The 21120-nt window shown below is 43.4% G+C and overlaps 1 protein-coding gene across 2 annotated transcripts in view; it reads right to left on the minus strand.

Annotated features, from left to right (window-relative positions):
- Positions 1-21120, minus strand: part of HUNK (hormonally up-regulated Neu-associated kinase) — a 59045-nt gene that overhangs the window by 8163 nt on the left and 29762 nt on the right. For both annotated transcript variants that reach the window (XM_055702509.1, XM_055702508.1), the window contains exons 4-8: positions 16115-16250; positions 14147-14274; positions 8527-8662; positions 3855-4023; positions 2778-2861 (exon numbers count right to left, since the gene is read on the minus strand). In XM_055702509.1, coding sequence (XP_055558484.1) covers positions 2778-2861; positions 3855-4023; positions 8527-8662; positions 14147-14274; positions 16115-16250 — 653 coding nt within the window. The remainder of the gene's footprint in view (positions 1-2777; positions 2862-3854; positions 4024-8526; positions 8663-14146; positions 14275-16114; positions 16251-21120) is intronic.

Consider the following 21120-nt stretch of genomic DNA (forward strand, 5'->3'; position numbering starts at 1 on the left):
GTTGTGAGAGGGGAAACTACCAAAATCCTAAACTCCCAATGTGCCACGTATTATTACATTTTAAAAGGAAAGGAAGATTTTCTTCAGGGGAGTTACAAAAGTTCGCTCTTCACTGTACCGTGTGCAGCCACATAATGGTATGCTGTCACACAATGCAGAGCTGTACCGGTATGTTATACTTTCATATATACTTGGCATTACATCATCCTCTGCTATTTCCTGTCCTGACCTTGACCCTAAAACCTACTTTCAGTCCCAGCAACAGATTTGCAAGGAAGATGAAGGGTATATGCCTTGGCCATGCCTGAAATGGAGATAGGACAATGACAAGTTCTTTAAAATTGCAATTTCCTTGAGTCTGAGCCCACTAGCTACTCTGCAGTAGGCAGGTATCCCCAGCACTGGTCCCCTGGATTCGCTGGAGGGACAGCCACTCATCACCTGAGGCCTCTCCAACAATAAGAGAGATGGAAAGAGAGAGTGCGAGACAGGCTGCTGCCTCTGTCCCTCCTCCCTGCACTGCCCATCCAACCCGAGCACTAGAATGAAATCAGCCTACAAACCAGCTTGGTTACTTAGCACAGACAGCAGCTCCCAGCACCCTCAGCCTTGGCACACTGATCCCACCATCCCAGGTTAGAAAACTTAATGGAGAAGAGGGGCTGGCCTGACCACTGCCCATGTGCCGCTGCCTGAGGCAAAATCCTTATTTCACATCGCTGGAGTGAGGTGGAAGAAATTCAGCTGGCTGCTGAAGCTGAAGCTGACCAGCTCTTTCTCCCTGCTATTCCCATGGCAACGCACAGCTACACTCTCTGTGCAGTGTCTGCCTAGGGACCAGTGATTCCCAGTTCCCCTCTGGAAATGGGGGATGATAAACGGACTTTAACTCCAGCTCATGAACCTGCCTGAACTTCCAAAATCCCTACCCCTGAGTCCTGGTGGCACCCACTGATCCCGGTGGCATGAGCTAGACACTACCAGGGCTGTGTTCCCATTCACATGAAGGCATTTTAGGAGAGTTGCCTACCATAGTTACAAACAGCAGTAGCATCCTAGGGTCTGTATTCACCCACGTGTGCTGCTTCAGCTGTCCTGGTACAGTAATGGTAACACAATCCGCTTGTGTAAATACAGATAAAGCAATATAAAACACGTTTTATACTCAGCTATGCCCATGCAGAAAGAAAATACACCGTATTATTATCACCGTGTCTGCACTGTGATTCTATCAAGGCAACTATTTCAAGAAAGAAATGACACCCCCTCATCCTCTAAATAGCTACACTGGCACTAACTCCAAGTTAGTAAGGAGGCTTTGGAGGGAGCCTTTATCCCTAAGCATGTCTACAAAGCAAACTGGTGTCACACAGTGTTTTCAGTTATCCTTAGGGAAGTCAAACATTGGTTCCCCTCAGGGGTCGTGGAGATGTCAGGATCACCACCAAACCAGACCATGCATTTCTCTCTTGGCCACATGCAGGGGCACAGGCAGTCCTTGCTGCAGATTCGCCTGCATGGGGTAGGTACACAGAAGCTGAAAGCTAATGCCTGGATGGTGGGCAGAGCCATCCGTGGCTCTCCATCACTGCACAGAGAAGTGACACTGGAGAAGTGACTGGAGAGGCAGCTGGAGGAAGCTGGCCCAGAGACTATCAGGGTGCACCATGAGACATCTGCAACATTCACCTGCAGGCACCTGTCTGTGTTTCCAAGGGAAGGCTGCCCTGCAACAGCTTGAAGTGAGCTGTCAAAGAGCATTTTGAAATATTATATTCATTGAGTCTACCCACAGCTGATACATTTTAAGTATGTTGGGTTTTGATTTATGTAAGGAAAGAATGGTAAGTACTGTGCCCTGATATTTCCATCTGGCTTGCAGTTCAACTTGCTTTGCAAGCAGTCTTTAAAATAAACAAATCCAGCCATGATACAAATCTGCCCCTGCAATTAGATCATCAATCCAGCACTGGAGTGGCTTTTGAAATAGGTAGACTCTTCAAGAATATTGCTTTTTGTGTTGGTAGGTAAGACTTGCACAGCTCATATTACTCTTGTAATTTTAGTGCTTGGCAAAGAATCAGCCAGGGAAGAAAAATCGAGCCATGAGAAGACTCCTGTATCTGATGCATATTCCTTTAACACAAACTACCTTCTCTCTTTGCAGGCAAAAAGACTGAAGACCAACAGAGCAGAAGGTAACCTGGGTAAATCTCTTCCTGGTCAAGGGAAGTCCCATATGATGCAGTGGGCTAGTTCCGCATCACTTCTGCTAAGAAGCAAAAAATACTAACCTGGGCAGAGTTTTGAGATAATATAGTTTCATCATTTCTGGCAGTCAAGCCAGGGTTGGCCCAGGACACCAGGAACACCACCAGGTGACCAAGGATGGTCACCCTGGCTGTCACTCAGCTCTCTGCCCTATACCACCAAGGTCTTGAGACTCAGTTACGATCTTCTTACAACACCAGCAACTTACATACTAGAATGAAACTACAAAACCCCCTGAAGAACTTTGCATTATTTTGCTAAACAGAGCATTTAAAACATTCATTTTATTCATAAAAGCTGAAAGTCACCTTGACACTTCCACCCTAGGGGACTGCTATTTGTTCCTTTGGAAAGAAATTGAGGGAATTGTTTGTCCTGCACAGGTAAGACCACAGGTCCTTTTTTTCTCCACAGGTCCAGAAACCCATCGCCTTAATCACAGTTGCCAAGGATCCTCAAATTCTGTCTGTTTTCAAAGTACCTCAATGAGTTTTAAGGAGCTTTACCTCATAGGATTCTTTATTCATCTTGTATTTTTCTATCTGGTATAGCTGGTTCTTGTGGCAAATATTGTCCTGGCCTTCAGACTTCTGTAGAGAGACAAGCACAGAAAAGTGAAGTATGCAAGATAATTAGAGACCACCAATGTCCTACTTAATGGACTGTATCCACTCTTGGCATTCAGTGGAGGTGCATCAACATACAGAGATGGTGAATTTGGTCCATTATATTTTAAATATCATTGATGGCATCATCATTAAAACAAGCTTGCTAAAAGAACTGAGAAAAGAAAAAAACCAAGCTGTTTTCAGATCAGAAGGCCGTTGGCGATATTTTCTCTAAGAATCAAACACATGAAGAAGAAAAATCCATGCGACCCACCTTCCTGTGGGTGTGCCCATCTCAGCACTCCAGCAAGTACCATGCAAAACGTGGCCTGATGGCTCAGCACCTCAGGACATACAAGGAAGGATGACATGCAGCATCATTCTCCTACCCTAGAGAAAGCTACTGTGCAAACCCATCAGCAGTATTTCTGACCCCCAAGCCATACTCAGGAGCCAGGAAGGTCGGCAGGAGGTTAGGAGGCTTTATATTCATGATATTTCTCATGTAAAATAGAAACTTCCAGCTAAGTTTTCACTTAAAAGCTACATGAAATCTTGATAGCTCTTAAGCTTCCTCTTTATTTCCTGAATCAGATTACATTGTGTTACTGATATTTCAAGCGGCAGAACTATCTCAACATACGGACACAGTACACCACAAGTGGCAAGTAAGGTTCTGCATGGTAACAGTTTGCTTTCCATAGGGTAACTGCCTAGCCAGAGGGGATGTCCTATGGAAACAGGGACTTGTGAGACATAAAGCCTACCAGCTTCACAACCTGGGGAATTCTTATCTCAAATAATGTTACTAGTTTGCAAGGAGTATGTCCCCTTCATGGTTACTGCTACAAAATTAGGAAACAAAAAACCTCAAGTAAAGCTTGAGATCAAATGCCAGCAAGCAGGGAAACTTTTAGTCCTTTTTTTACCCTCCTCGCCCACTCGTCCAAAGAATCGGCATCAAGCAGTACCTACCCTAAGGCTGGCCAAATAGCGCTCCAGCTTTTTATTAAGTAGAAAGTAGATGGCAAGTGTATGACTTGCCCTGTTTGAGAGCACAGTGTTGATGACATCGCTGTTCTTGTAGCCAAGCTTCTCGGTCATATGGAGCAGCACGCTTTGGCTGAGGTCCTCAAGGTGAATCCTGCACAGAGAGAGAGGCAGAGCATGCCATTCATACCATCCTCCCAGCAACACAGCCTTGCCAACCACGGAGGATGTGGCAGAGCGTAAAGAAAAGGACTGAAAGGCTCAGTAACATGGGAGTGATTAGCTCTCTCCTCCCATAAGCAGGCATCAAAAGGGTAGATTATTCCAGAACCACAGGCACTGCAGGAAGCTGTGATAGCTGAACGAACAGCACTGTCTCCACCATGTCCTACCGTGATGCTAAATGAAACTGTGATACTCACTACGTTTGTTAGGCTACATCTGACCAGTGAAGACTGTCAAGATCGACCGGCTGGTTTTGAAGGTAAAACCCAACTCAGGTAGCGACATTTGGCTTTCTGAAATGACCCTTTCCTTGTAATTAAACACCCCTGCATTCAGCTTCACCCCTTACCTGCTGCACAATATTCATGCACTAAGCAGCTAGGGAATTTCATGCTGGAGAAAGGGGACGTACAGGGAGGGTTATTACAGCGGCTCTTAAAATGGTAAAGCTGCTGCTATACTCTTGTCAGTTAAAAGCACAAGCACAAGACATGTTTATGTATGAGCTCCTTTACAAAGTCTGTAATAGACTCAGCTAAGGCAAGAAATGGAGTACAGCAGCCTTGTGGAAACGGCAAAGCATCTTCTCAGTCTAAGCTAAAGCCAAAATTGCCTAAGAACTCTGCTCCTATTTAGACCTCTAAAAGTGCTGACCAGCTTCCCAGATGTACCTGTCAACTCCCATCCACCTCCAAAGAAATACTGGGTTTCATTTGGTTTCTGAAGGGTATTCCTTGCTCTTAATATCAAGCCTAATATCTGGCTATGGTAACTTAGGGGAGCTTAGGTTGTGGGTTTTTTTACAACCTGCCTCCCCCTTCAAAAGGACCATTCTCCACCTTTCCCACCTCTGCCCTGCTGCCCCCCTGTCCTGTGCACCTGTGATGCCCAGAGAGCAGTCTGGGTCTGACACAGAGGATTTAGACAAGATGTAAACACAGTCTGGAAAATCTCAAATAACTCTTTTCCTTTATTTGGCATCCTTATTAACATTCATTCTGCAGCTAAGGAATGCTTGGGGTTGGGGATTTTTAAGTTCAAAAGCAAAACTTATCTTGGCCATTGCACGTTAAAGCATCTGGACAGCAAAAGAAATTCAAGCAATTTCTACTTGAAGTGCTCAGCAAAATAGGAATTTTTTGCTTGCGTTCAGGGAATTTCTTTAATAAAAGCAAGCTTATAAAAAGCCTGGGAGAATATTCTCCTGAAAATGCAGTTTCTGCCATTCTTCCACCTTATCTTCATCTCTCCTTTTTCCTACCATGTTCCTGTCTTGGGAATAACGGGTGGTGGAAGAGCACTGCAAGAACATAACACAGCTTCTTCCTTGTGTTGATTAAGAGAGGAAGTGATTCTTTACAAATACAGTAGTGGATTTTTCAGAACTATTTTGACCCATCTTACCTGCATCTGCACACTAACAAAAACTTGGAGAAACTCTGTTGAAGCTGATCCTGGTGGTACTTTCTGAGGCAAGCTCAAAAGGAGTCAGGCCATTCAGGCCATGTCTTTAAATATGTCAAACTTTACAGAGTATTTTCCTATAAGGCTCCAGTATGACAAAGTCTAGGTAGGTCAAGCTTGCGGAATCAACTAATTAAACTAAAGAAACAGTATCCAAAAAATGAAGTGAAAGAATGAATCTGTATGGCTTTTATCCTTTGCAGCTTCACATAAAATCTGGGTTCAGACAGAAGGAACATGTACTTTTATTTTCAGACCACATGATAACAAAAGGAGTGCAATGAGAAAGGAAGGGAGGGAGGGAGGGAGGGAAGGAGGAAGGGAGGAAGGCAGGAAGGCAGGCATGAAGGAAGGAAGGAAGGAACAAACAAACGAACGAATGAATGAAACTGAGTTTTTTCAATAGCAAAGCACAGCACTCCACATTGATGTTCCCTTAAAAAGTGCTTATAATAGTAAAGGATTATTATCATCACCACATACACACATACGCATGAGCAAACATATGCCCTCTCTATAGTTTGGCACAGCATTTTCCTCTCTTCTTCCATTTGATTCACTTGCCTTCAGGTGGGAATGATTAATGGGGACTCCATAAATAAAGAGTGTTCCACAGCTATTCTAATGGAGGCCGGCCTCTTCTGTGAGTCACCTACCTAACTGCACCGATGAGCAAACTCTAGAAGGGACACTTCCACCACAACCTGACTAAAGCCTGATAACTGCAAGCTAGGAAATAAAAAAGAGGCATGAAGCTGTACCTAAAAATGCAAAAGAATTGTGAAAGCACATTCAAGCCCTATTTCTGTCTCTTTTCCTCTTTTCTGCAGATAAGACACACACAGCAAGAGAATTAAATTACCCATACAGCTCTCAGTTACACTTACATTCACTTAACAGATGCCACATTTAGTAGATTGATTGGACTCATTATGACAGTGATTTCATTAGCTTAACGACTCATTCAGTTTACACTTGTTTTCCCTTTCTTTACCATACAAAGTTCATACGTACCATACTTCAGTACAGTCCAATGCACCATAGAAACACAGATTTCCTTTTGTTGGACAGCACACTACACAAATTAACCCAACTGCCCTTAAATTTGGCACAGTAATGTCAAGATAATGGGTCCGCCTGTTCTCATTCCTTGTGAAACAACTGTTTGTAGGGGCCATCTTTATATTCTGTTGGGGATTGCAGGCAGCTGGCCTCACATTTCCCTCCCCATTTCAGCGGATGGCTCTAGTGATGCCTGCAGGCATCCAAGCTGCTCAACATCTATCCAACCACATTTTGAGAGCATGAGACCTGTTATTCTCCACAGGTCAAAGAAGGGCATAGCAACAGCGATTCGCCACAAGGCAGTTACCAGAAAGTTAAGACGCCCCCTCCAGAAAGGAAACGCTTGCTGCTAAATTAGGGCATTTCTGTTCCCTGCCAGTGCAGAGGGAAAAGGGAGGTGACTCAGGTAGGAGGCCCGACTGTGCAGGCTGTGACCCATAAGCCAGCCAACACCAACATCAAAGGCAAAGGTCTCCAAACATTCCTAAACACTGTCCCGAGATTCAAGGCTCAAACTGGTTCCTTGTGCCCAGGTCCCATCATGATCAAGAAGTGGCAGTGCTCATCACCTGCTTCAGCAGAGGTGCCTCTCAGCCCCACAGGGGTATGACATGGTATGACCCATGGCTCTGAAACATACCCTGTTCACACGGCTAGTGGTAGAGCAGAGGGGAAAATGGGTGGGAGGCACTCTTACCACCAAAGCTCTGACCTGGGCTGAATGCTGAAGGCTGGCTGCGTGCATGGCTTGAGCATGCCTATGGGACTGAGTCCTTCAGGGCACCAACACAAAGAGATGGAGTGGTTGGTGAACACCAAATCATTTTTGGGTGGAGGAGAGTCGTTCAGATGTTCAGAAAAAATTAAGTTGTCATGCCCCTAGGCATTCACTACATCTGGTATCTGGCAACTAAGTAAACTGTAGGGAGGAAGTCAGGATCTTCACTTAGGGACTCTGCTCTTAGCAAGCTGGAGCAGAAATTCTGGCCTACTATCAGATTTTAAGCACCAAAATTGGGCTTTAAATTTCTGTCTTTGCCTCTGTGTTACTTAGGATCTTGGCCTGCAAGACAGTAACTCCTACAGCAATTCCCCTGCAGGTACTAGAATGTGTATGAGACACAGCTGGAGGGCTTTGATACAGGATGGAGGTTTTATCTGATCAAATATAGACATATATTTCTAAGTGAGTTGCCTGAGGCTCCACTTAGAGTCACTGGAGAGGAACTTGGATCTCCTGGGCACAAAATCATCCTATCACAGAATCAAAAAGTCAGATGTATCATTATGTAAAAAGTGCTCTTATTTCTCTCCATTGACTGTAATGAGAGCCCAGGCTGGCTGGCTCATGTGTTGATTCTATACTGCAGATGATTAAAGTCAAGAAAGATTATTTCTAACCAAAGTGGACCACAAGTATCGTTCGTTCTGCTTCTTTTTTTCCTACATGGATGTTTGACTGGCCATGAGGTTTGTTCTCTGCATTTAGTCATGCATTCAGCACTGCGCAGGTATTCAAGATCAACAACCACAAAGCAAGATCATTTAACTCTGACCTTTCTCACCACTGCTTTTACTGGTAAACAAGAAGATCAGAACTACCTGCCACACATACTCATTCCAAAGTCTGGAGCCAAATAATCATATCATCTCCACCCCAGACTACCCTGCAAATAATGCACAATATGCCAGCTTCTAATTTAAGGTATTTTTGACCATTCCAAGCAACATATATGCCACAGCCAATCCTAACAGCTTTTAGGATAGAGTCACAAAAGCAATCGCAGAAAATGCACTGGGATGCTGTCACATAAATGGAACCGAAACACCAGAGTTATTCACATTTTAAAACATATAATGTATATACACCCTGGCAGGCTTTCTCCACTCTTTAGCACAGTACCTGTTTGGATATGTGACATTAGGTGGTGCTCTTCCAGGGTAATTCTCATTAAGCCATCGATTTGCAAGTGCCTGCTGGATGTTTGGTCTCTTTGCAGGATCTGGCTCTAGTAGAGATCGTAGAAAGTTTACGGCCGCTGTGAAGAAATCAAGAAAAAAACCCCAACCAATAGATATGTCATCTGCTTTATGACTTCACACAGTAGTTGAGTTACTACAGGTGTGTAGCCTGACCAAGCGTATACTAAAAAGGAATGCTTTCCTTACAGTATCCTCTAATGTCCTTGAGGAAAAACTGATAAGGGATTAGGAAGTAAAATAAACAATGATTTATAGTCACAATGATTTATAGTCATAAAGGAGAGCACAAAAAGTGCCTTTTGTTTCAGAGCTTGTTTGAAGTTTCTGAGCAGATTAGCCAAAACTTAACTTTTGTATGAAGACAAGAGGCTGGAGTCAGATCAGAGGCAAATCACTCAAGCTGTGTTTTAAAGTAGAATATGGACTGGGTAGGAGTGGAGAGGAGGGTAGGGATGCAAAGCTGGGAGGGAAGACATGGAAAATTGGCCTCCCTTTGACATTATAAGGACAAATTCTCTCCTGGCTTCCATCCAACCTACAATCAGTTGCAACAGGTTTTAGACAAATTAAAAGAGTACAGTAAAATTAATGAGCTTTGTTCTGTTTTCAGATACTGAACCTTCAACTTTCAGTGACATTCAACCATCCCTTGGGATTTTCTTGCAAAAAAACCCAAAAGTACTTTTCTGATATTTTCAAGTCATGTGTTTCTTATACGGTTAGGAGCAATGAAATCAAGTGATTTGCTTAAAGACTCACAAAAAGTGTCTATGTGAGCTGAAAATAAACTCTGTTTTACCTAGGTCTGGTCTTACTCTTTAAGTTATTGAGGTTAGCTTCAGTTTATCAGCTACATGACAGTGAAGAGTTAACTATGTCCTCTACAATTCCCTGCACGGAAAACAAAGAAACCTAATTCTGGGAAAACCAAGATCAGAATGATTTTGTAGAGGAGATAAAAGTCAAGTGAGATGATACCAAATGAGTCCCAGATTAAGTCAATGGCAAGCAAGCGTCAGAAATGATGGCTGTGGCACAGTTTTCTCCAGATCAGATGGACAGGACCCTGGGGGCTTTTTTCCACCTTCCTGCACAGCAGAGCTGCAGTTCCCCTCCTACGCTCGCTCTCCTGAGCGTGTTGCGTCTGCTTGTCTCCTTACTAGCACAGGTGCCCTGGGCTGTGGCAGCACAGGACCACTGTGGCATGACATGGTGTCTTCTGGGATGTGTCTTCTGGGTAAGCTGCAGTACAGCCTTGCCAATACAGCTACTTCAGCTCAGTACAGGCAAACAAAACCCCTTAAAGGTTTGTGTTACAAAGCAGATTAAACTGCATGTACTAACCCCTAAATACTAGAAAACTGAAATTATGAGGCAGTCTTCCCATTGGGCTTTATAGGCATTTGGTCTCACCGCCACAGCACGCTCACTCAGCACCACCTCTGAAGCAGAGCAGCTGCGACACATCTTCACCAGCAATCCAGTGAAACCCTCAGGCATCCCCGTTCCCACATGCAATTTTAGGAGAATAATACACCTGCTGGTGAGGCCACTATGTCCTCATCTGAAAAGGGCATAAATGCAAACACTGGCACAGTGCCACTGCCTTTCACCGGTTCTCCTCTATGAGCCTGCTGCCCTCCTCGGTGTCTGCCTGGCTGTCCTCCCGAGCACCCTGATCTCCCCACCAGTATGGACAGGACGGCTGGGCTGACACGCCAGGGCAGGGCAAGGCATGAGGAAGGGAGGGGTTCTACTCAAATAAGTCAGGGTTAGACTCAATAGGTGCCAACTCCTGACAGCTTGGGTAACCTCAGCATTCAACATCCTGCAAAAATCAAATATCAGCTGGAGAGGGCCCCAAGAAGCTCTCTGTTTTGACACAGGCCTACCATCAAGAAGCTTGTATGTGGATAAGAGAGTGTTACGATTATGTATTTACCAGTTCAGCTTGGCATTAGCTGGCTTTTTAATAAACTCTCTTCACAAATCGTTGATTTCTGTGAGATACTTTACTTAAATCTTTTCCAGCATTTTTGTTATTTTCCTACAACAGCAATACTGCAGAAGCAGCAGGAAAACCCTACATCCAAGTTCGTAAGCCTGCTGGAAGCTGATGCGCGGCTGCCCTCCATGTGTCCTGAGTGCCCCCCCCACCCCCAATGCCTCCTGGGCACCGAACCCCCTGTTACGGCCAACCACGAACCCGATCTCCTCTCTCCAGCACTTCATCCATCTCTTGTGCTACAAACCGTACGTATCCCACAGGTTCAGAGCAAAATAAATAACCCCTCCCCAAACCAACACCCTGCCCCTCCATCACCACCACCCTCAGCCATCCAAATCAGCTCAAGTCTCCTTAAAAATGTTACTTTTTTTTCCCTCCTTGGCAAAAGGCAGACTAACCAAATGAAGCTTGTGAAGCGCCACAAAGATCCACAGATCCAGACCGGGAGAAATGAATTCTGGAGAGAAGATCCCCCCTGGGAGCTCCCTGGCCAGACAGACCCAGGCGACATGGAAGAGATGAGTAACAGCACCTTGGCTGATCTGAACTGTCAGATGGCAGGAGGAGAACAGAAACCTTTCCCAGTTAGCCACACGGCTGTGGGACAGCAAAACTAGTCCGCCAGGGAGCAAACACGAAGCTGCCCAATCGATTTTTGGATCCACTGTGCCTGAAGCCATTTTTCCTGCTGCACCAAGTAGGCTGGCAGCACAGGGCACTGCAAACCCCGTCAGGGCCTCGTTACCTGAGGCCTCATTTACGACGAGCTCAAGGACAGCACTAATCTGATTAGCCGCTGACCAGCACTCGGTGGAATTCTGTTCCCATGGTGTAATTTGGAGGTAAACTTTGGTCTTTTGACAAATGAGAGACCAGCACCATGAGAAATGACATTTCTCTGTTAACTTCCTTGAGTGCATGGAGCTCAGCAGTGAGCAGAAGCAGAGTGCATGTCAGGTGGGGATTGCAAGACTTCTGCCGTCTTCATGTTCATTGCCACGAATCAAACCAATGTAGCATCTTGTTCACACTGTGAGGGTGTGCCTGGTTATAATTAGGTATACTGGTATTGCTTAGAAAACCAGCTGGAGAAAATGCAATGAGGTCATTCCACAAGCCATGAGCGAGCTGCACCTAATAAAATCCTTCCTCCAGACTACAGGCATGGATAGACGATGGCGCTTCTTGTCTCCACTTCATTTCTCTGTTCCAGAAGGAAGACCATGAGCATACAGAAGCCATAAATTGAGGGGAAAAAGGAACGTGTGCAAGGTGAATACCAGCTTCCTGAGCAACTGAACACTGCTTACCTAAAGTCAATAATCAGACAGCTGTGTTGTTTAAGAAGCTTAATGAAAAACTTTCCTAAATGGGAAAATCAAACACTGACTCCAAAATTTCTCTGTTGCTACACATTTGCTTTGGGTGCTCACAGTCACCCAACATTTTAACTAACACAAATAAAATATACTCTTGCTTAGTGATAAGACCGGCTACTTTTATGATGGTACTGCGTGCTCAGTAACTGTGAAATTAAATATTGAAAGACAATGTCCTGAACAAGCAAAACAGACTCCTGCAAAAAAAGCTCTAGTCTGTATGTGAAAGCACAGGAAAAGAAAACCCGATTAAAGAAAAAGATCTATAAACCTAAGAGGTTAACAAACACAACAATTCGCAGAGCAGAGGAGCAGAGTTTTTACCAACTGACCCAAAGCCTAACCCTTGCAAGAACAAATGTCACCTTAAATCACAGTTTGCCATCTCAGTGAACACACAATGCCAATGACTTAGATCAAGAACTGATGCGTACCTTTCTTCACAATCCATAAAGGTTAACACGTTCAAATCTATTCCATTAATTTGCGACCATCTCTGAAACTTCAAGCTGCTATAGTTCTCACAGGATAAAGAAAATACTGTTTTCACTGGAGACCATAGCATCAGTGAGCTAGAAATGCTACAGAGACACAGTTGTGAGAAAATTTGATCTCCATTATGAAATGATAGGATGAATGAAACCTGTCAAAAGTAATGTTATCTTTTTTTGCTACCCAAGGTCTGGTTTTCTACAGGCCTTTTGTGGGTGATTCAGCCCTTAACAACTGGGTTGTCCCAATGAAGTCAGTGAAATCTCCCACTTAAAGAAGACTGAAAGAAAACAATGGGAAACAGTTCATTGGTTCAAAGACACTACATGGCCACCATATCACTGCTTTTTATTGCTAACAGCCTCATTCCGGGAGGTAAGTTTGGTAAATTTTTTGCCAAACTTGGAAAATATTTACTATCACATGCAAGTCCCCAAATTCAAGAGCAACTTTGCAATCAATGCAGGATTTGGCATCTAAATCAGTACAGCATGAAGCAGTCACTATAATCTTTCTTTTAATTTACTCAGTGGGGCTTTAGAGCATGTGCTAGAACATTAAAATAGTCATTTTGTGCAACTGAATCCTAATGGAAAGTCTCCAGAATGGAAATACCAAACACTCTAATTGCGCCAAATAGCAACAAGACTTGCAGCATCCCAGCTCACTTGTAAACCTACCACTTTACAACATGCCAGCAATATGAACTGCTGGCAGGAAAAGTGTACTTCATACAGATGCTGACTGAACAAGGAACAACATGCTCCACTCGACCCATGGATAACCTGCGTGAGAAAACCCTTCACTACCTACTTCTTCCATATGCAGGTAAATCTGTACTTGGAAGAATTCAACTTGTGACACAACTTTCAAGGGGTTTTTCTTACAAGTTGTAACAATGGTTGCTATCCTTAGTGTACTGAGTGAAAAATGTATGCTCTCTTATCCTTTTTTTATTTGCCATCTTTTAATTTTATTGAACGTCCCTTGTAAACAGGCTGCCAGATAAGAAGAACAGAAGCTCTCTATGAACAACAAATTTAGCATACAAAAATAACCAACTACAAAACAGAGTTTGTTCCAAATGCTGACAACGGTCTTGCTATAAGCTGAAAAATGATCCTGTTGCCTAGTGACATCGCTCTGATGTAGGAATTAATATTTCTAATACTAAGACATCAACAATTTTGCATTTTGTGAACACACAAAGGTTGTCACAGGTCACTGTCCCCAAATAATTTTTTGCATGCATGTCATTATTCTGTAATAAACCTGAGGTCATTCAAGGTAGCTTATCACTCAGCCCTAGTCATGACAATGCCCAGGAATCTGTTATTTCAAAGTGATGCATCCTTGCATCCATCCTGTATGGTAAAATCATCTGAATGAGCAAAACTGACCAACTACTCTACAAAAGCAATTTCACAGAATTTCACAGGTTTGTTCTTCTCTCACATTCAGCACAACTTGGCACTTCTCCAGCTTACATACAGAAGTCAAAGCAAAAGTATTTATACTACAGCAACTCCCGCAGATCTGTTGGAGGCTAAAATGAAAAAAGGAGTATTTATTAGTGTGCCATGTCAGCAGCATGACTCACAATCCCACAACAGTTCTGACCAACTGGATCCGAACAGGTCCTAGCACACCCCCTGGATTACCTGCAGAGAGCTGGGTGGGAAAAGGGTTCATTTCTTTGTCCACCATTTTCTGGTACAAAGCTCTCAAGCTGAATGGCTCCACAGTAAAAGGTAATGTTCCAGTCAACATTGCATACATGTTCACCCCACTAAAAGAAAATGTAGAGAAAATGATCAAGAACAAGGGAAAACATAAGCTTAGGATTTAGTGACTGTACTTCATCTTAAGTGTCTGACAGCTTTTAAAAAAGATTAAAAAAAAGCGCTCTCTTCTGTTGCACACAACAATTTGGGCAAGAATTCCCAGAGGTTTGCTCATGGAGGGCCACACAATGTGCAGGGCATAAGCTGGGAGCCACAGAACTGAGTCCAGGTCTTGGGCAACTCCTCGGCTAAATGCCACACCACAATTAAGTCTCTCAGGCTGCACAAAAACACTGCTTTTGGAGGCCTTGTCCTGGTGCTGCCTTTGGTGTGGAATGACTGCCCACAGCAACAGGGACATTGCAGGTCCTGGTGGAGCACCCAAAGGTGAGCTCCACGCCCTCTGGTGCAGCCCAAAGATCAGGTGTGAACAATGACATTTTTCAGAGCAGTAAGCTTACTGCTTGTTTATACCCAGAAAAGTCCGCGATGAAAAGTGGGTTGGAACTCTTGTTCTTTTTCCTCTTAAAAGGGCTTTAAATCCAATTTGAATGGAACACCTCCCTTTTGGGAATCTGTTTCCCTAGTCTGCTGAACACACATATGTGAACAGAGAGAAACTAACACGAGGCACTATCATGAACAGTGATCACAGACACCTTTTTTTCAGCTATGAGGAAAAGTAGGAGTTAACCATATTTTCTGGGGTTTTTCAATTTAAAAAAAAGAGCAGGATTTTATTACTGGAGAAATTCAAATGGTTTACAAGAATGACTGTGCTCTGTTTGCCTGCATTCCTCAGGGCTAGTACTCATCACCCTTGATGTGGATGGATGGCTCACTGCTGGAGTGAGAAATTCAGTAGCCATACAATGATAGCTGTGGGTCTCCTCCAAGGACAGACTGTAAATTAGGCTTCAGCAGGGGACGAAGTTCTAAAGAGCCTTGAAGTGCAACAGGGGACCCACCAGGTCAAACTGAGAGATGAATTTGACACAGGTCCTCATCTAATATCTAAACACTGGCCAATTTTCCTTAGCAATAGTAGTGCTTATACAGTTCTTCACGTTTTCCAGGCATTCCAAATACTTCAACTTGGGAATAACCGTAATTCTGTTACTTTACTGAAATTTACACAAATGGTATTATCCCCACCTGGTCAGGGAAAACTTATTGATACTAAAGCAAAAGCTAAAACTCAACTGATTTCAGCCAATTCCTCTCCTGGTTATCAATGGATAACCAATACCATGTCCAGGGCCAACTGGCAGGTAGTGGGAATTGCACAGTCTACAGCAGTACTGAGGACAAATTCACCAACTCCAAAATATTTTTGTAGCTTCTTCTACCTCTGGCAACAGGGACTTCTGTCTGTTCTTTTGTCTGAACACTAGTAAGCTCACAAAGGCTCACAAGTTTTTGGCCATTTTTATTTCCCCTTTAATGACGGTCCTTTCAAAGTGATGACTTGACTTGGTATCACATTTCCACTTGACTGTGGGTAGTGCACGAAGCCCACGTGAATGCTTGAGAATCCTTCGGGGAAAACAAGAAAAGTTGTTGGCCCTCTTGTGCCAGAGCCATGCCTTCTACTATGTCTGAACATCACTGACCAACAGCTGTGCTTTACTGCAGTCTCTCTGTGCTGTATGTTCTAGTAATCTATATACAGGTACATAAAAGATCTCTTTCAGAAGAAAATATCTGTGTAATTTAGTTCAGAGAGTCATGCTAATTAAACAGCTTTTCTTGCTCAGAGTAGCCAAACACACGAATAACGTTTCTCATTTGAGCAATGGGTAGTGGTAACAGTAGTAACAATTATAAACTAGCGAAGTAACTCACATGGACCAAACGTCTATTTTGGGCCCGTATTTTTTCCTTGCCAGAAGTTCAGGGGCTGCATATGCTGGGCTCCCACACTGGGTGCTGAATGGATCAGAATAACCCAAGATGCCTGCACAGTTGCTCAATCCAAAGTCTGTGAAAGGCACAGGGAGAGAGTTATGAAAGAGACATACAGTAAAACGACACTAGAACACAAGGAAAGAAAGTACATTTTTTTCCAAAAGTTAAGCAATGAACTGCCTAAGAAAAAAAATCACCCACATGCAAAAACATTATATAATATAATTTGTTTCTCTGAGGTGCTAAATAACCAGAGATTTCCAGAAACAATAAAAAAAATCTTAGAACATGCACAATTCTCAATTTCATACACAAAGCAACTACATTTCATGGATGGTAATGACCACTGTTGAGCTTGTCCCAAGCACTACGTGATGCCATTGCATGGGGCAGAAGGCCACCTCAGGCTGTCATGGATTCCATACTGCTGCAGTATGTTATGCAGAGACTAAGTTTAAGTGAGACTTCTTCAACATTTTCCTCTAAATCGTGTAAATGAACCATCAGCTATAAGGCAGAGGTTATTGTTTTCTGGGACTACTGTGGCGATGCACAAATGCACAGGGTTGCAGACTCAGCGTTTCAGCTCTAAAATAACACAGGGAGATCTTGGAGCAAGAAGAGGAATGTGTTGCTTTGGCTCCCCCCTCCCCAACTTCTGCCCTGAATTACTGTATTTCTGGCCCCTGGGTGTATCTGACACTTTTTCTGGCATTAATAACAAGGGACTGGCAAAGGCTGGCACCATGAGCTGACTGGAGACAAGAGGGAGCCTCTCTGCACTGGAGGAGGCTGCAGTTTCCCAAGTGCTCTCAGCCAACCCAGGACCAGGCTGGCGCCAAGAAGGGTGTTCCCAAAATCTCCCGTCTGCTCTGGTGCTGGTATGGCTGCAGGCCGAGCTGGGTTTAGGGAAGGATCTTAAAAATTAAACCACTAAGCAAGGAAAGAAAGGCAGACAGAGTCGCACCAGCAGCAGAAGCAGCAGAAGCAGCTGGGGGCAATGTGCAGCCAGGAGAGTGCAAGCCCACCCGGTTTAGTGGTAGCCCACCCCTGGAAAGGGAGAAAGCAATTATGAAACCACGGCTGACATAGATGGTGAGGAGAGGTTGTAAAGTGTCCTGAAAGTTAAGTCAAACAACTTGATGTGATAAGGAGAAGAAGCAAGACGAGCTTGCAAGAGGAGGATGACATGGGCAAAGCTGACGGGCCAGGACAACAGCCTTTGCTGGGGAACATATCCAGGAGTAGCGGAGCAGGGGAGGTCACAAAGAGGTTCACATTTATTAATAACTTGTTACTGATGACAGCTGCAACAACTAAAATACTGCTATTAAGAACACTTACATCTGGTTTGTTTCTTTCCTTTTTTTGATCTAGTCTTAAAAATTCCCAGAATGCATGCGCCTTTAAAATGAAAACCGTCTTAAACATACACGAGGCAGGAGAGGCAGACTCTTCCTATAGGCTTATGTCTTGCATCTACGTGTCTCGCAAAACAGCAGCTTTCTGGGTGTGCTACCCACCTGCTCAGCTGAGCTAAAAGCATCACATCTCGCAGGCCCATGCAACACTCTCTCCCCACAGTCATTAATGTGGGCCTCTCTCCTGTCCCTCCTCCCTACTTATTTGCTTAAGATTTGAAGTACCAGCCTTTAGCTTTCGCACCACGTTAAATTTGGCTGAAATCAGACAGGAGTTCCTCGAGGGATCAGAAGAGCCCTGACAGGGCAGTCACATAAGCTTTCTTCCCTCACAAAACCAGGCAAAAGAAATAATAATGATGCTTACAAAAAAATGTAATTATAAAGATGACTACGTGAGCTGGAGTGCCCAAAGTCATCTTTGAGAGCAAGACAAGCACAAAAGAGACAAGAATCACCATATTAAACATCTAAAGAGGCTCAAACGGGTTTTGCTGAAGAACATTGTAAAAACTGAAGGGTGGATCAAGACAATTTCCTTGTCTCTGATGGAAAACAATTGTCTCTGGACACTGCTTAATCATCTCTGCTAGATGCGTATTACTCCTGAGGCTTACACAAATACTTCCGAGGATCCACTTACTTAATCAACATATTTATTAGCTATGGCCTGAGACAAGTTATATCAACTGTAAAATATTTTTTTTAATTCCTAGAAATAACATCTCAACGCAGTATTATTCATGGTCTTTACCCTACCGTGTCATACCACCTCAAAATTACTTTGACTGTAATACAACATTTTACAATCAAAGTATTACAATCAAAGGGCTATATTCTGAGATGGTGTAAATCTGCATCCCTCTATCATTATCAATGGAAGGATGCTCTAGTGGTGCTTTTCATTATCTTACTTGCTTAAACTATACACATCTTACTCATCTTTTTCAGCTCATTCTTTTAGTCTAGGCTGGTATTTTTTTTTATTTTTTTTTTTTTTCCCCTAGTGCCTCTTGAAATGCAGAATGCGCACAAATGCATGCATACTGGGGACAGGGGTTTTATTGCAAAAGAAATGGAAATATTGTTATTACCATTGTGGCAGCACATCATGATCGCAGCGTGATTTTTATTAAGGATGCACTGCTGATCTTGGTAAGAACATTATTACCACCGGCATTGATAATTTCACTGCCATTCCTGCCTCTGCCTTGGGCTTCCTTTCAATAAGCCGAGCTAATTACAGAATTCAGATCAAAGGCCACACTTGGTTTTCCAAAGTAAATATTATGACATGGCAACTCCACCACCCCCACTGTTCGTACTATCGAAGTATCGCATTACACTACTACTCTTTAACGCCTCCAGGAAATCAACATCAAGCTATGGATAAATGGCTATCTCAAGCTGTGACAGTTAAAATTGGGAAAGAGTTATTAAATAACAGAAGCCTGAGCACCAAGCTCGTGGACAAGTCTGACCAGCAGAGCTCCACAGATCTCAGCAGAGCTATGTATTGGCAGGGTGTTTGTGGTGCCACAGGTACTCGAGCAGGATGCCAAGGACTTCTCATGGCCTGCGAGTGGCTTTTCATGGCATCTTTATCAGACACCTGGCACCACAGGCTGGCAGATGAAGTGAGTTATTTCCAGCATTTCCAGTCCTGATGTTCTTAGATTTGAGACTTAACAGACAGCTAAGAATAAGTCCACTTAGCACAGCAAAGGGAATTTTTCTAATAATACTATCTAAGAACATATTATAAACCATCTCGTCACGCAGCTAAAACGAGTAACAAAAGCAAGGTGCCATTAAGAAGCTGGGTGAAGAAAGGGACTCAAGGGATTCATCTCTCACTGAAATGCATGAACAAGCAGAGACTTTCAATGTCACTTCCTGCTACATTTTTAATCTTCATTTCACCTTTTCTTTTTCCTTTATGGTGGGTTTTCTTCATTTCACAGTTTTATAAAAGCAACATTTTCATTAGGTACTAGTGTGTTTGCTGCTGTACAAGACACTGAGACCAAGCTCCCACCCCACAGCTGTTAATGTGAGTGGGTTTTGTAGCTTAAGTCTCTTCTCCCAAGCATGAAAAGCAGCACGTAATTCCTCAAAACATGTTCTTCCCTCCTGAAGAACCTTCCTGGGCAGAACTATGTGATGACACAACTGATTCATTACATTTCTAGAAAGACAGACTACATAAAATATTGTACTAAGCACTGACTGAGCTGAGTGAGGGAACAGGCAGGGAGGAGGAAGAGGAAATTATTTGGTCTATAAATTGTATGGTCCATTTTGCCAGCCACAGATGGGTGCTGGAAAATTTTCCCTGTCCTGGGAAACCCTGGTGGCAATGGAAAACTGCATAGCAGTGCAAGCACTACTTCTGCTACCACCTGGAAAATGGTGAGGAGAGGTTGCACAGGGACACGAGGATGGTTTCTGCAGCCCCCACTCCAGCTTTCCCTGCAAGTGCAGCAGAGAGAGCACGCAGAACAGAGGCACTGCTTCCTCAAGGTGAACAACCAGAGATCACCAACATCGCTAGTGAGATACAGCATGAGCTGACTGTGATATTAAATCTGGTTTTACTTACAGCGAAATTATTACTAATAAAACAACCTTTATTTTTCTGTAACATACCCAGTTGGACGTGGAATTTAATTGCTTTGTTTTAAAATACATACTGTGCACAATCTGCTTTGCTTAAAACATCGGGCTGCAGACCTGAGGACAATTTATTTCAATGCTAGCGAGGCTATGGAAAATCAAACTGTCTCTTTTCTCTATTCTTCCCACACCACCCACTGCGAGGAGACCTTTCTGTGCAACCGAAGCCAATGAAACTGCTGGAACAGTTCTGAAGTAATTTTTTTGGCATGTGAGTTTTACTTGTACATGTATCATCTGATTAGGTCTGGGTTTGGATGTCAAGTTCACATACTGTTGTGTAATCAAACACCCAGTAACAGGAAAGTTATAAAAATTCTTTAAATCTATCAGATGTTCATATAGCACTGTTGTAAACCATCTGGTCTCACTTATCTGCTAAATCAAGATAATGGGTGGTATCCATCATTACTGATGAATGATTCATGGTAACATATCAGTATCCTCTTGACCCGCAGCTGAGGTAGTGCAGAGTTCTCCTTTGCTATTATTTGCTCAGAGTCAGTTGATTTACTACGGAGTAATGACTAAAAGTCAGGGTAGTATTTCCAAAGACTGAATTCCCTATGTAAATTTTGAGTATTTCAGATCTCATTGCCATCCTCTTCTTGTTTGTTTGGAAGTGCGTGTGCTTTATACGTTACAGTGAGTGTCCAGTTGACCTGAATGTTAAGTGCTTTTCATCACTTTTCAGATCATGAAACCTTCCGAAGAAAGAAAGTAGTTGAGTTTTTAAGCCTGGAACTACAGACACTGCTGTTGGCAAAAGTGTAGGCATGGAGATAAATATAAACAGATGTTTGGGGTTTATTTTATGAAGCGAATATTTTCTTTTCAGTGCCCACA

Source organism: Falco cherrug, chromosome 2 (assembly GCF_023634085.1).
Source record: "Falco cherrug isolate bFalChe1 chromosome 2, bFalChe1.pri, whole genome shotgun sequence".
NCBI classification, from domain to species: domain Eukaryota; kingdom Metazoa; phylum Chordata; class Aves; order Falconiformes; family Falconidae; genus Falco; species Falco cherrug.